Below are 12889 nucleotides of genomic sequence, written 5' to 3' on the forward strand. Positions count from 1 at the left end.
CAGTGATAATAGCCTTTGGGTTGTTTCTGGCTTTTGATATGCGTACTACCGCTATGAATGTTTGTGTACAAATGGGCCTATGTTTTCATTTCTATTGGGCATATCCGTAGGAGTGGAATTGCTGGGTCTCATGGTAACTGTGTTTAGCGTTTTGAGAAACTGCCAGACTGTTCTCTACAGTGACTGCACTATTGTGCTTTTGACATCTTTTGACATGTATGTGTTTTTATCAAATTTATTAATCATTTCTTTTGTGGCTCTGGATTTAGAGTTTTAGACAGGTCTTTCTACCCCCAAAATATAAGGGATTCCCCTGTTGCCTTCTGGTTTTTTATTGTGGTCTTGGTCTGTATGGAGTTGATCTTGTGAATGGTGTAAAGTCCAAAAGAAGAGCCAACCTTTTTTTTTCTTTTAAATACTACTACCCATCTGTGGCACTGCCTTCTGTTGGAAAGTCCATCTTTTCTTCTCTTCTTTGACAGTCCACCGTTATGCTTTACTAATTTGGGTCTGTTTTAGAGTATTCTCTTCTATTTCATTAGCTACCTTATGTACTCAAGTACTAATATGCTCTTAATTATTGAGACTTTGTAATAGGTTTTAACATGTTTTATGGTTATAGGCTACTCTTCTAAGGGTTAGCCTTTCTTTACAGAACTTCCCTGACCAATCTCACTTGTTTATTTTTCTATTAAAAACTTGAAACAAAGCAGCTTGTCTTAAAACCATTGGGGTTGGAAGTGCCGTTGACCTTTCTGGTTGGGGTTGGTGTATGAATTCATTCCTTTTCCAGACTGAGTTTCACATCCTCGACCCAGGATGTGTTTGTGTTCAGTCCTACTTTGCTGTTGTTTTCTTCTATCAGTTTTGTGGGTTCTTACAAAAGTCTTCCTAGATAGTTCATCTTTTGTGTTGCCGACCTGTCTTCTTGCTCTTGAAAGCAAGTTTTTGTTAGAAACTAGGGCAGTTGGGAATAGATTCCGTACTAAAAGCCAAGCTCCTGGGCCTCTTTGCTGTGCGTTGCTGGGTGCCCAGAACCAGGAGCATGCCCTCCGAGCCCAGTGTGGGGAGGAGGTGGAGAGGGAAGGTGGGTACTCAGGCCGGCAGCACACATCACACCTGGTCTTGATCACCGAACCCTGTAGGTGAGACTGTGGCTTTATGGGGGACTCTTATTAGCCTGGTACAAATGAGAAACTAAGACTCAGAAGTTGAATGGTCTGTCCGGGTCTCAGCCAGCTGGGAGCAGAGCAAGCTGGGATTGCCCCCAGGCGTCTGCAGCCATTGCCACACTGCCTGCTGCCGGAGGGCTGCATTCTCTCCTGAGTGTGGCCCAGAAGTCCAGAGATCTGATCTCCTAGCTGTAAGATTTGGGACAAGTCCTTCCTTTTCTCTTGCCTCAGTCTGCCCATCTACAAAATGAGATGGCTGAACCAGGTGGTGATTTGCTCACTTTACCACAAAGGAGTCCTACTCTCCAGGTGTCCCTCATGGAAGCCCACATCTGGACTGGAGACGTGGCTGCTGGAACGAGGCCAAGGGAACCCGGTCCTCAGGAGCCCTGCCCTTGATGTGGCTTGTGGAACACCAGCTCCAGGCGGCTGAACACCAACTAGTGGCACCATCCCCTCTGAGGGCCCTGGACCCACCTCTGTGCCCCCAGCCCTACTGCAGAAGCCACTTTAGTGTCCTGCTGACTGGTTCTACCTTGAGAACTACGGTCTCAGGCACATTAGCTTTGGCTCCCTACCAGAGCCCTGTGTGTTTTGGAGAGGTCCCTCGATTTTTGTTAGGCAAAGAATTCTCTTCACACCAAGAGGCAAGCAAAGCAGTTGCGCAAGCCCCGTCCTGTGTGTGCCGGCCCCAGTGCACCCCGCAGAAACATCGCAAGGCTCCGGGAGACCTTTGGCGTGAGCCTCACACCCTCAGTGCTTAGGCCGACCCGCACGCCATTCTGGGCCTGATGCAGAAGCCACGTCCACTGCTACGCAGTCTGTGGGCACCAGCACAGCCTCCTGGGTGCAGGAGCCCCACTGTGAGCCAGTCCCTGGGTTAGGCAGTGGGTGCAAGGTCAGGGCTCCCTGCATGCCTGGTGGGACCTGGGGACTGCTTCCAAAGGGAAAGGTGGCTGACTGGGTTTGGTGGGCAGAAGGCGTCTGCCAGAGAACAGGGAGACATGGGCTGGGCTGCTGGAAGGGTTGGCCGGAGAGGGGAGTTCACGTGACAGAGGAGCCAGAGCACATGTGAAGAGCAGTGAGGTGGCTGGGCTGGGGGCCAGCCTGGCCTGTCACAGAGGTTTGGTCCAACAAGTTTCGCTCCAGTGACCTCTGCCACTCTCTAGGCCAACTAGGTTGATTTTTGAGGTCCCTGTTACGAAGAACACCCCTACCCTGGCAGTGCACTGGATGGCTGGTGAGAGTGGAGGGTCTTCTGGAACCCACCGTTACCCTCCCTGGGTCTGCCCCAGGAAGCGGTAGCCTGGCCCTTCAGCCCTTGGTTGTTGGGCGCCTGTGCCTGGGAATGGGTTACCCCTGGGAATGACAACCCCGGCCTTCAGGACTGTGGGTCATTTTCCTCGTCGTCCTCATGTCCAGCTGGGCCCAGGGCCTCTAGCGTTACCAGAGGCAGTGCTCCTGCATGGAGAATAGGGCAGGGCAGTTACTCCCAGAGCAGCACAGAGCCCAGGAGAGCCCAAGGAGCAGGAGTGGCCAAGGCCAAGGACGGTTGTGGGGGGAGTCCTGGAGGGGAACCCCAAGTTGGTGTTGCTCCTCTTGCTGTGACTCTCAGGATAGCTGGACCTTGTGGCCAAGCAGCATACTTGTTCTGGAACTCGCTAGGCCTGTAAGCTAGAGGTAGCGTAAGAGACTTGGAGCCCATCACTTCTTCTGACCCTCTTCCTTTTTCTGTAAGAAGAGACAAATGGCTGTGTCCCATGAGCCTGACTAATCTGAACTGAGACATTCTCTCTATAGTCTGTCCCCCCTGGTCTGACATCTGGGAGGGGTGGCCACAGTCCTTCCAGCCCATGGCAGGTGCTTGGTGAAAGGTGTTGGCCTGTGCGGAGTTTAGCTGAGGAAGCAAAGAAGGAAGTTAGGGACCTCCCTAGTGCCTTCTGCCTGCACTGGGTCATTTGCTCCTAGAACCGGTGATCTAGAAGAACCTGGAATATTCAGCTCCAAAACAGTGGTGCTGCCTGGGCCCCGGAGGCCTCCAATCCCCCAGGGCTTTATTTCCCATTTTCAGGCCTTGGCAACAGGGCTTCCCCCATCTGAGTTTTCAGCCAGCCTTTCCCTCATTCCCGAGGGTAAGGAGGCCATCCAGCCTCAGCAGGACCCAGAGATGAGACTGCCCAGAGATGCACTGAGCATGCTGCCTCTTTTAAAGAGTTGTCACCAACACAGACCCAGGCAAACTGCTGGCCTTCCAGCACAGGAAGTAGCGAAGACAGCTGCCCAGAAGGCAGGTCCTGCAGCGCCGGGAAGAGCTGCTGTGCTCTCCCGCACCTGACACCAGACCCACGTGGGGCAAGGCAGCCTTGGAGCAAAGCCCGCCACCTGACCCTCAGGCCCCAGAGGTGGTGGGGGTGGCAGCTTCCTGTGGGACAGTACAGCCTTCCTGCAACATTCAGGTTTACCAGAGATGGGTTAAAGATAGGCCAAAAGTATGTGTGTGCCTTTTTTTCTTTTCTGAGGTAGTTTTTGAGAAAACACCCCAGGAAACCACACACCTCACTTTCTTGCCCATTTCCGAGCCAGCCCCGCACCAGGGAGAACGTTCCCAGGCTGTCCCTTCTCGTAGCCTCGTATTTTCTCGACACTTGGCAGTTCTGGTCTCGTATGTGCATCTGGGGAGGAAACGCCTGTGCTCCAGCAGAGCCTCGGGCCCAGCGGTGTCCAGCAGGGCGACACCCGCCTCACGGGCTGGGCTTGGCGATGCCCCATTTCTTAGATTCGAGGTGACTCCCTAAGACCTACATGACAATGTGGCCTTGAGGTTGGATTAAAAAGAGAGCGATGCATTGAAAAGAGAAGTGAACGTGCCAGCCTCGAAGAGCAGTGGCTGCAGAGGGGCAGCACTTCTTGCCTGAGAGAGAAGTAGGCACAGGCCTGGGAGACAGATCTGCCCAGCCAGAAGCCAGGAGGAAGTCTCATGCGGGCACTGTGCTCAGACACTGGTCACTCAAGAAACGGTGTCCCCGGCAAACTGGTGCAAACAACTGGACTCCTGACAGGGCCCAGTAGTCAGTCTCTGGGGCTTGGTGTCTTATCCTGGAAGGAACAGTGGTGCTGGCAAGCAGCTGGATCATAAGCCGTAGGTTAGCACTGGGGCCGCCTTGACTGTGGCCTTCGGCAGGTGGCAGAGTCCTTACGAGTGGAGCCTGAGCCTGGGATTACTAGGTGAGCGATGGAGGGCAGGAGGCTCTGGGGAGAAGCCCAGAGTCATGGCAGGGTGCCCCTGGGATGGGGTGAAGCCAGCAGAGAGGCAAGCACAGCAGAAGGTGGGCCTCAGCCTGATGCCTGGGAGTATGACTGGCACCTGGGATGTGATCCTGCCCACAGTGAAGGGCAGCACGTGCACATAGACTGGTCATGGACCAGGGCTGCCCCAGTGGGCTTCCCAGCCCAGAACCCTTCTGGAAGGGGTCGCTATGAGCTGTCAGCAGCCATCACTCGTGGCCTGGAGAGTTGGGACTTCTGTAGATTAAGGGATCCAACAGCCCCAATTTACCACCATTTGCTTTGTATTCCTGAGACGCTTTGTGAAGCAACTGGGTCAGAGATGACAGTCTCGTTGCCCAGGTGAGGAACCAGGAAGTGAGGCTGCTGGCTTAGCGAAGGGTCCAGTGCTTCCCTCCAGAACATGCTCCCTGCCCTCCTCCTCCAGCCCTGCAGGGAGAGTGAGGAGGACCCTACTGGGAGCAGAACCAGGACCCAGGGGAGCTGCGTCGTGTACTCTGAGACACATCGCTGGCTAGCCAGCCTGTTCTTGTCCTTGGACACCTGATCCTGTGTGTGGGGAGGAGAATCATGGGTTTGGGGACCTCTCAGCACCCAGCCATCACTCCCGGAAGGAACTCTGTTGTTCTTCCCTGCCCCACCTAGGCCTTACCCTCTGGGTCCCTACTTAGGAATCATACTTCAGCAGCTCAGATCTTCCTGGAGTCCCATTGACATGCTTGCTTGATGGTCCCAAGGCTCAGCAGGGCACGTGCCCTGCATTGGCTGCAACAGAGAGTGAGTATCTTCTGTTAATGAGTTTCCTGAGGGGCAGGGTTCAACTTACACCTGGAAAGCAAGGCCCAGGCCACCTCTCTCTCTGTCCCAGAGCGCAGCCTGGAGCCAGGAGGAGTATTGCAGAACAAGTATCTGCTTAGAAAAGTCCCTAAGAAGAGGGGCCGTTACTACCAGTTTGGAAGCCCTGGGGAGACTGGGTGGGGTGGGCTGAGCTGGAGAGCCAGGCTGGGCAGCCAGGAGTGGCCATGGCCTTTGTCCTGGCTGGTTAAGGCTGAGCTCTGGTGGGTCTAGTGGAAAGCTCAGCACACAGGACCTTCATTCCAAACTCACCCCTACACTAGCCTACTGTTGTCTGCCTCTTGCAGACTTTAGGAGTGGAGTTATGATCTCTGGCCATTCGTCTGAGGCCACATAGACTGTTCTCACTGGGCTTCGTTATCTGGGCAAGCCTATGTCCTAGTACGTGGCCTATTCCTGGGCCTGGCTGGGCCTCAAGAGAACAGAAGTTGGCAGAGGAGGGACAGTTTGTCCCAGAGCAGTGATTTCACCTTGGAATGATGTGTTCATGTGGCACTTTGAACTTACCCCAGACATTTTTGAGGGTACTCAGGCCTCTGGGCCTCCAACAAGTGCATGCAACTTCCTGGGAACAGGCTGGCGGGCCCTACCTGAGGGCGTGGTGGGCCCAGGCAGCTGCGGCCTGGCGTGGGTGTGCTCTGGGTGTCTGCTGGAGTGGGCTCACCAGGAGTGGGGTTCTGGGCAGCGTGTACACTGTCCCGTTGTGGCAGCCACATTCCTCCCTGGCAGTTGGGACAGACCACCAGCTGGGGCATTCAGTGGTGGCTCTTGGTGTGGCTGAAATGGCTGAGTTTTGAGTCAGCAGACTTTTCAAGGTGATACCTGGCTTTGCAACCGAGGAATATTGGTGTTGGGGGGTGTGCATCCCATGGTTTTTGTGACAAGAATCACCACCAAGACCTATGACTTCTCATCCTGCTGCAGAGCAGAATGGGCCCATTATTCCTAATGGCTAGGGCAAGGGTGGCCCTGGGTGTCCTTGACTATCCTTGTCTTTCAGACAGGTCACAGCCCAGAGGTTGGGAAGGTTTGTCTGAAGCCATGGTGTCTTGTGGGGTGAAATCTGCATCTGCAGCAGCCTGTCTGAACTTGGCCCTCTCCAGGTCTGGCAAATAGGGGTCCCCAGCACCCTCTGTGGGCTGTGGCCAGTACTTAACATGGGTCTTTGTCGTTTCTGGATCCTCCAACAAGACCTTTGAGTCAGGAACTTAGGAACGATAGAAGTTCATTTTTTAGTTCTGGTGGCCAGGAAATCCGTGACTGTGACCAGCAGGTTCCAAGTCTGGGGAGGCACCCTCTCATGTTCTCATGTTTGCATGTGGCAGAAGGACCGATGAGCTCCCACAGGCCTTTTTTTAATCAGGATATCGATTCCACTCATGAGGGCTCCTCATGAGGGCTCAAGACCCTACCTCTTAATGCTGTGTGTGAGGATGGGGTATTGACGTGTGGAGCTGGGACACACGCTCAGACCACACGCATCATCACGTAGGCACAAAGGACCTGCCCCTGCTCCTCAGGTGGTTTGCTGGACAGGACAGGCAGGAAGGGGGAGGCACGGAGCCTGGTGCTGAGTGTGGAGCCACTTCTGTTGGTTGCCCATGGCCTGCCTTGTCCACGTTCCATCTTACAGGGAATCGTGATGTGTTTAGGCATCTGCGCTCAACAGACATGGGAAACTCATGGTGGTGTCAGAGCCTTGTCACCCATAGCAGGTCACTGAAGGCACTTGGGCCTGGACTGGACATTTTGTTTATTCTTTTTTTAAATACCTTTGTTTTATTCACTTATTTATATTTTATATGTGGTGCTGAGGAGTGAACTTAGTGCCTTAGTGCCTCACTCGTGTGAGGCAAGTGCTCCACCACTGAGCCCCAGCCCCAGCCCGTGTTTATATTTATTCTCGCTCAGCCTGGGATGGGTAAGGGCAGGTGTGGCTCCCTGGGCTGCTGTGCCCTTGTCTGATCCTGGCCCTACTCCAGGGCTTCCTCCAACCAGGCAGCCTGGCTCAGCGAGGCCAGGGTCACATGGGTTGAGACTGCTCAGGCTGGGCCCTGTCCTGCTGAGGCTGGTCAGAGAGATCCTTCCTTCACAGGCTTGTGAAGCCTCTGCCCTTCCAGGTGTCAGGTTTCCTCAACCTGGAAGTGTCACTGTGGAGGGGAATGAATGTGCTCTGCACACAGGGGCTGTGTCAACTCCCAGGGACTTGCAGCTGGCGACCTGGCCCCTCTCTCCTAGATCCCAGTGCTGAGCCCCTTTCCCACTTATCAGAAGATTCCAAGAGAAGCAGACTCCTCAGAGTCGTTTGCAGAGCGTAGAGGACCAGCACGCAGCCCACAGGCACCCTGCTTTCCTCCGGGGGAGCGCCTTTTATTTTCCATCTGCCAGGACTGTTCCAGCAGCTTGTTTGCTGTGGCAGCTGTTGGTCATCTTGATTTCAAAGCAACACACAAACACTGTGGACTTTTCAAGGACCAGGGCTCTTGAGACAGGTCTGTGCTCTTGGCATTGGCATGTGTGTGGCACAAGAGGCAACAGGTGCTGCAAGTCCCCGGGTACAGGGAAAATACCAAAGCCTGCCTCCTCTCCCTTCTCTCTGCACGGCTGTTCTCCCTTCTCTCTGCATGGCTGTTCTGTGGCTGTCCATCTAAGCGACCTCATGGCTGTGGGTCCCGTCGGGACTGTCTGGGGCTAAGCTGGGGGTGCTCCTTACTGTCACGGCCTCTGTCCCTAGGGAGAGGAAAGCCAGTGTTTAACTGTACTCAGCTGTGCAGTGGTGGGCCTGTCCCTTCAGGTCATGCTCAGGCTGTACCCACTGCTCTGGCAGGCCTCAGACTAACCCCACACAGAGGCAGTGTTGGTGGCAGAGGAGCTCTTGGGCGGCCACACTTCCTTTCTAAGGCCTCCAAGGGCTGTGAGACACAGGCAGGGACTGTCACGTGTGTATTTCAGATGAGGCTGCCGAGGTCCCCAGCTGGCGAGCACCAGAAGCAGCCTGGAGCTTGGCCCTCCTCCAGCAGATCAGCAACCCTACTCCCCCGTGCCTGCAGAAGGCCAAGAGGGCCATTGCTTTCCAGAGATGCTGCATCTCCACCTCCAGGCAGGGCCTAGAACTCTGGAACCAGATCGCTGGATGGTTCTGGTCTCACCCAGTGGTCAGCAGCTCAACCTGTCTTGGTCCTGTCTCACCCTGTGGATCATGGGAGCTGGGTGGTGGGATTCCAGCCCTTCTGTGCAGCATTGCAGCCTGGGTAGGCTGCTGTGTCATTCAGGCCTCTCTCCATGAGCGTGGCTCTGTGTCAATAAGCTCCCTCCTGCCCTGTCCGCTGTAATAGCTATGTAGTGATCCCTGTCTGAAAACACACTCTTTATTTGACTATCCTCACAGGGGATTTGGGTGACTCTCTTCTTTTTCATTTTATAATGACTAATGTGACTAAGAACATTTACATCAGACCTGAGGTGTAGCTCAGTGAAAGAGTATGTTCTTAGATGCTCAAGCCTTGGCTTCAGTCCCTAGCACTGAAAAAACAAAAGTTCACGTTGCTGAGTCTTTGCACGTTTTAAATGGTTGTCTGAAGGTAAAATCTTTATTCAGTCAGTCATCCATGGGTTCTGCTTCCTCAGATTCAACCAACCTCGGATCAAAAATATTTTAAAAATAATTGCATCTGTAATGATCATGTACAACCTTCTTGTCATTATTCCCTAAACAATACAGTATGACAACTATTTACATAGCATTTACGTAGTAATGGGCATTGTAAATAATCTAGAGATGATTTCAAGCATTGGGAAGATGTGCGTAGGTTCTGCACAAACACTACGTCATTTTACATAAGATATTTGATTGAGCATTGAGGAGGGCTTCCTGGAACCAGTTCCAGGACTCGGGTGCACTCCTGCCAGGTCCCCTTTGGAGAGGCTGCGCCCGAGGTGTTTTAAGTGTACCCGTTTCACTGTGGAACTGGGTACCATCAGGTTTCCGCTTTTTGCCAGTTACATTGGTAAAGAGCTAAATTTTGCATTCCTTTATTAGCATAGTGTTCGCTGGCCAGGGCTGTGTCTTCATGAGTGAGTCCAGGATCCCGCAGTCTTGCTGCAGCCTGGCAGACCAAGTGCCAGCGAGGTTTTAGCCCAGCTATGGGGTATGTGGTCCTGGGTCCAGGAGGGGTGCAGCCCTGCAGTAACCTTGTGTCTGCCCCTCCACAGAACTGTCAGACCTTCAGCAGCCTCAGCTGCCTGAGTGCGGGGATGGAGGACTGCGGCCCCCAGAGCCCCTTCGCCCTCCATGTCAGCAGCACCCGGGCCTGGACCGCCCTGCTCTCAGCCTCAGCCTCCAGCCCAGGGGGCAGGACCCCTGCTGGGACCCCGGTCCCTGAGCCTCCTGCCCGCTCCTTCGATGATGGCCTCACCTGCCAAGAGGACCTGTCTTGCGAGGAGTCCGACGGCTGTACCCTGGATGAAGACTGCAGCAGAAAGCGGGAGTCGGCCGCAGCCTGGAGGGGCTGCAGGGCTGCTGGGCACAGCCTCTGCTCCCTGGACGGCGAGCTGGACATCGAGCAGATAGAGAACAACTGAGGGCGCGTGAGCCCTGGTCCAGGGCGGGCACAGTCAAATCAGCGGGTCTCCCTCTGAGCCCTTGGTGGACACTCACAGGGGTAGCCCAGCTCGTGGGTCTGACAAAAGCTTTCTGAGGGTGTTGGGTCCCAGGGAGGCTGCCCACCGCCTCCCCAAGTTCTGTGAAGGCTGAGTGCCTCACAATGGGACGTGTCAGTCTCCCAGCCGTCGAGGGCGTCAGCCCCCAGGTCCATGGAACTGCTGTAGCCCACAGAGCAGCTTTTTGGTTTGGTCTTTTCTGCCTTGTTTCTTGTGGGGTGTCGGACAGGGCTGGGCCCGTGCTGCATCCCTTGGGTGGGGATGCTGGGGGCCCAGGCTTGAGCAGGGGCCAGGGTCTGTTGGGCCGTGTCCTGGCCTTTCTTGGCCTCACTCAGGTTCACTCTGGGAGTTGGCCCATAGCATCTTTCACTTCGTTTACTCCGTGCCTTCTCTCCCAGGTCTCCCTGCTCCAGGTCTGGGAAGGTTCGGGAGACATCCCTTCCTGTAGTAACACCAGAGCCACTTGGCCTTAATCCCATGCATGGGGACTGGTGTGGGCCACAAGCCAGGAAGCCACGTCCACTGTCAAGGCCAGGGAACAACTCTGGGTGCCTGTTGGAGGCCATCCACGTGGGGTAGAGATGGTGGATCTGTTGGCCAGAAGACACACCCACCACCTCTCCCCACACCCCACTGCTGCAGGGGCTGCCGTGCGGGCTAGCAGGGTAGCCTTCCCGGGGCTCCTTCCCTCGTTCAGGTGAGTGCAGAGATACCGTGACTCAAACGCAGCCTCTTGCGAGTTCCCTCAGGAGTCAGGAGCTAGGAACAGGTGCACAGATCTAGGCCTGTGGGCATTTCAGGGGTGGAAGGTATCTGGCCACTCTTGGGCCTGGGACCCCTACAGTACTTCCAGCATGTTCTCCTGTGTTCACGGGCACTCTGGCTTTCATCCGCATGCATGGCCTGCCTCAGGACATCTGCCTCTGTCTCCCATGGGATCTCAGGCGGGGTGCTGCCCCTGAGGCAGGCCTGCCCTGGCACAGCTTGCTTTGCTCGCATCCTGGCTCCCCCCCCAGCACCGCCCCAAGGGGGGGCAATTGGGCAGCTCCCACCCGCCTTGCAGACCCCACAGGCTCTGCACTCTGGGAACCTGGCTTTTAGCAAACTTGGCATCTTCTGCAGACAAGAGCAAGTGAGCTGGCTTGTGAGCAAGTGGCTCATCTTCCCATAAGGCCAAAAATAGCTGGCACATTCTCGCGAGTTCACTGACGCGATCACAGCACTTTCGTAGTCACTTTGCTTTTGCTCGTCTCTGTAGGTGAGTGAACGCCTCAGCTCCGCAGGTTGAGTCCTTTCTCCTCAAGAAAGACCCTGTTTGGGAAACTTTGTAAACCTTCACTTTTTACTACATCCAAAGGGTGGTGGCTCACATTCTGATGTATAGGTGGCATCTTTAAAAAAATCAGCCACAAGATGCTTGCAGGAAGCCCCTACACCCCAGTGGCCCTCAGAGACCCTGTGGGCAGCCTCAGGCTGGCCATATAATGGTTGCATTGGGTGGGGCAGGTCCTGCAGGGGCAGGGGTTGCTGACACTCCCACCAGAGGTACTGCAAAGCCAAACCAGAGAGCGGTGGCTCCAGGGAACAAGGCTCTGATCCCTGCCTGCCGGGCCTTGGGGCCCTGTCTTCTCAGAGCAGCCCTAGAGGAGGCGGGTAGTTGTCAAGAGACCATGGAGAGCACATACAGTGCCGCATGTCCCCAGAAAGCCCAGGATGGGAGGTTCTGGCATCTGGAGTGGCCATACCAACAGTGACCACCGTGAATGCAGCCCTTCCTGTGGTTCCCTCTCCCGTCCCCTGCACAGGGCCAGCCAAGGTTAAGTCAGGGAGTGGCTGCCAACTGCCTTTCCTTAGGGGCAGGACAGGAGGCACCTGGTGGCAAGTGTGTGTCATAGGGCAGTAGTGGTGTGGCCTACCCCCAGACCTGCCTGCCCCTACCCGAGGCCTGATGGCCAAAGGGCAGGCAGTAGAGTTTGCTGAGTCACAGCCTCAGCGTCCCCAGGCCACTTCCAGGCCACTTCCAGGCCACTTCCAGGCCACTTCCAGGCAGAAATGATCCAATCCCAGGACAGGGTTTGGCCCTTTCCACTCTCCTCACCCCTCTTGACTGTTGTGTCCTACCAAAGCCCCTGACCCAAGCCCACGATAGCAGCAGTCAGCTGCAGTTGAGGAGAAGATGGCAGGTGTCCTTGTTCCTTGAAGGAAGGCCTTCAGTTGGATCGTGGTTGCCTGCGACTGGGCAGAGCAGGCCCTGCCTAGAAGGTACCCCACTGTTCCCTTCGCAGCTACGCAGCCCAGAGGCCCTTCCTCCGCCCCACTCCACTGGCCCGGGACTCGGTCTTGGAGCTGTTGGGAGGGAGGCTTACCTGGGAGGCTCCCTCTGACCCCCATGTGGTTGTCCTCAAGGGTGGTGGGTACCACCCCAATCTGCATGGTAGCCCCTGCCAGTGGCAGCAGGAGCCCCACCTTCACAGGGCCTACATGTGATTCCTGCCCCAACACAGGCTAAAGCGGCGCAGGGCCCAGAGGGTAAGCTGTGCCAGGCCCTCTGCCTGCTCAGAAGACCTGAAGGGTGAGAGCGGGGCAGGGCTCCACGGCTGCGGGGAAGGGGCTTCCTGTCACATGGCACACCCCTCTCACTGCAGAAGCCACTGGACTGACGGGAGCTGCTGTCTGCCAGGCGCCAGGCCTGGGCTCGGGGCCGCAACCTAACTGTTTACATGACCGCACACCCTCTTGCCTTACTCGCGGGTGGTGGGCCGCAGCCTGGCCCAGAGTCCGTGGGCAGACGCGTGCAGGTCCCCAGGGAGCCTGTTCTGACCATACACACGGATTTTCATTCTCAGAAAGCCTTACTATTCAACAAAATTTTTGTAGCAGGAAAGTTTTGTGAATTTGTATGCTGAAAGAAAATTTAA

At 55.4% G+C, this 12889-nt stretch overlaps 1 protein-coding gene across 1 annotated transcript in view; it reads left to right on the plus strand.

Annotated features, from left to right (window-relative positions):
- The window catches only part of FAM53B (family with sequence similarity 53 member B), a 73952-nt gene extending 63786 nt beyond the window's left edge, over nucleotides 1–10166 (plus strand). Inside the window, exon 4 of the mRNA XM_079137792.1 lies at nucleotides 9525–10166. Coding sequence (XP_078993918.1) covers nucleotides 9525–9893 — 369 coding nt within the window. The 3' untranslated portion in view covers nucleotides 9894–10166. The remainder of the gene's footprint in view (nucleotides 1–9524) is intronic.
- Nucleotides 10167–12889: the final 2723 nt, after the last annotated feature.

This window comes from Sciurus vulgaris, assembly GCF_902686455.1.
Source record: "Sciurus vulgaris genome assembly, chromosome: 4".
In the NCBI taxonomy this organism is placed as follows: Eukaryota; Metazoa; Chordata; class Mammalia; order Rodentia; family Sciuridae; genus Sciurus; species Sciurus vulgaris.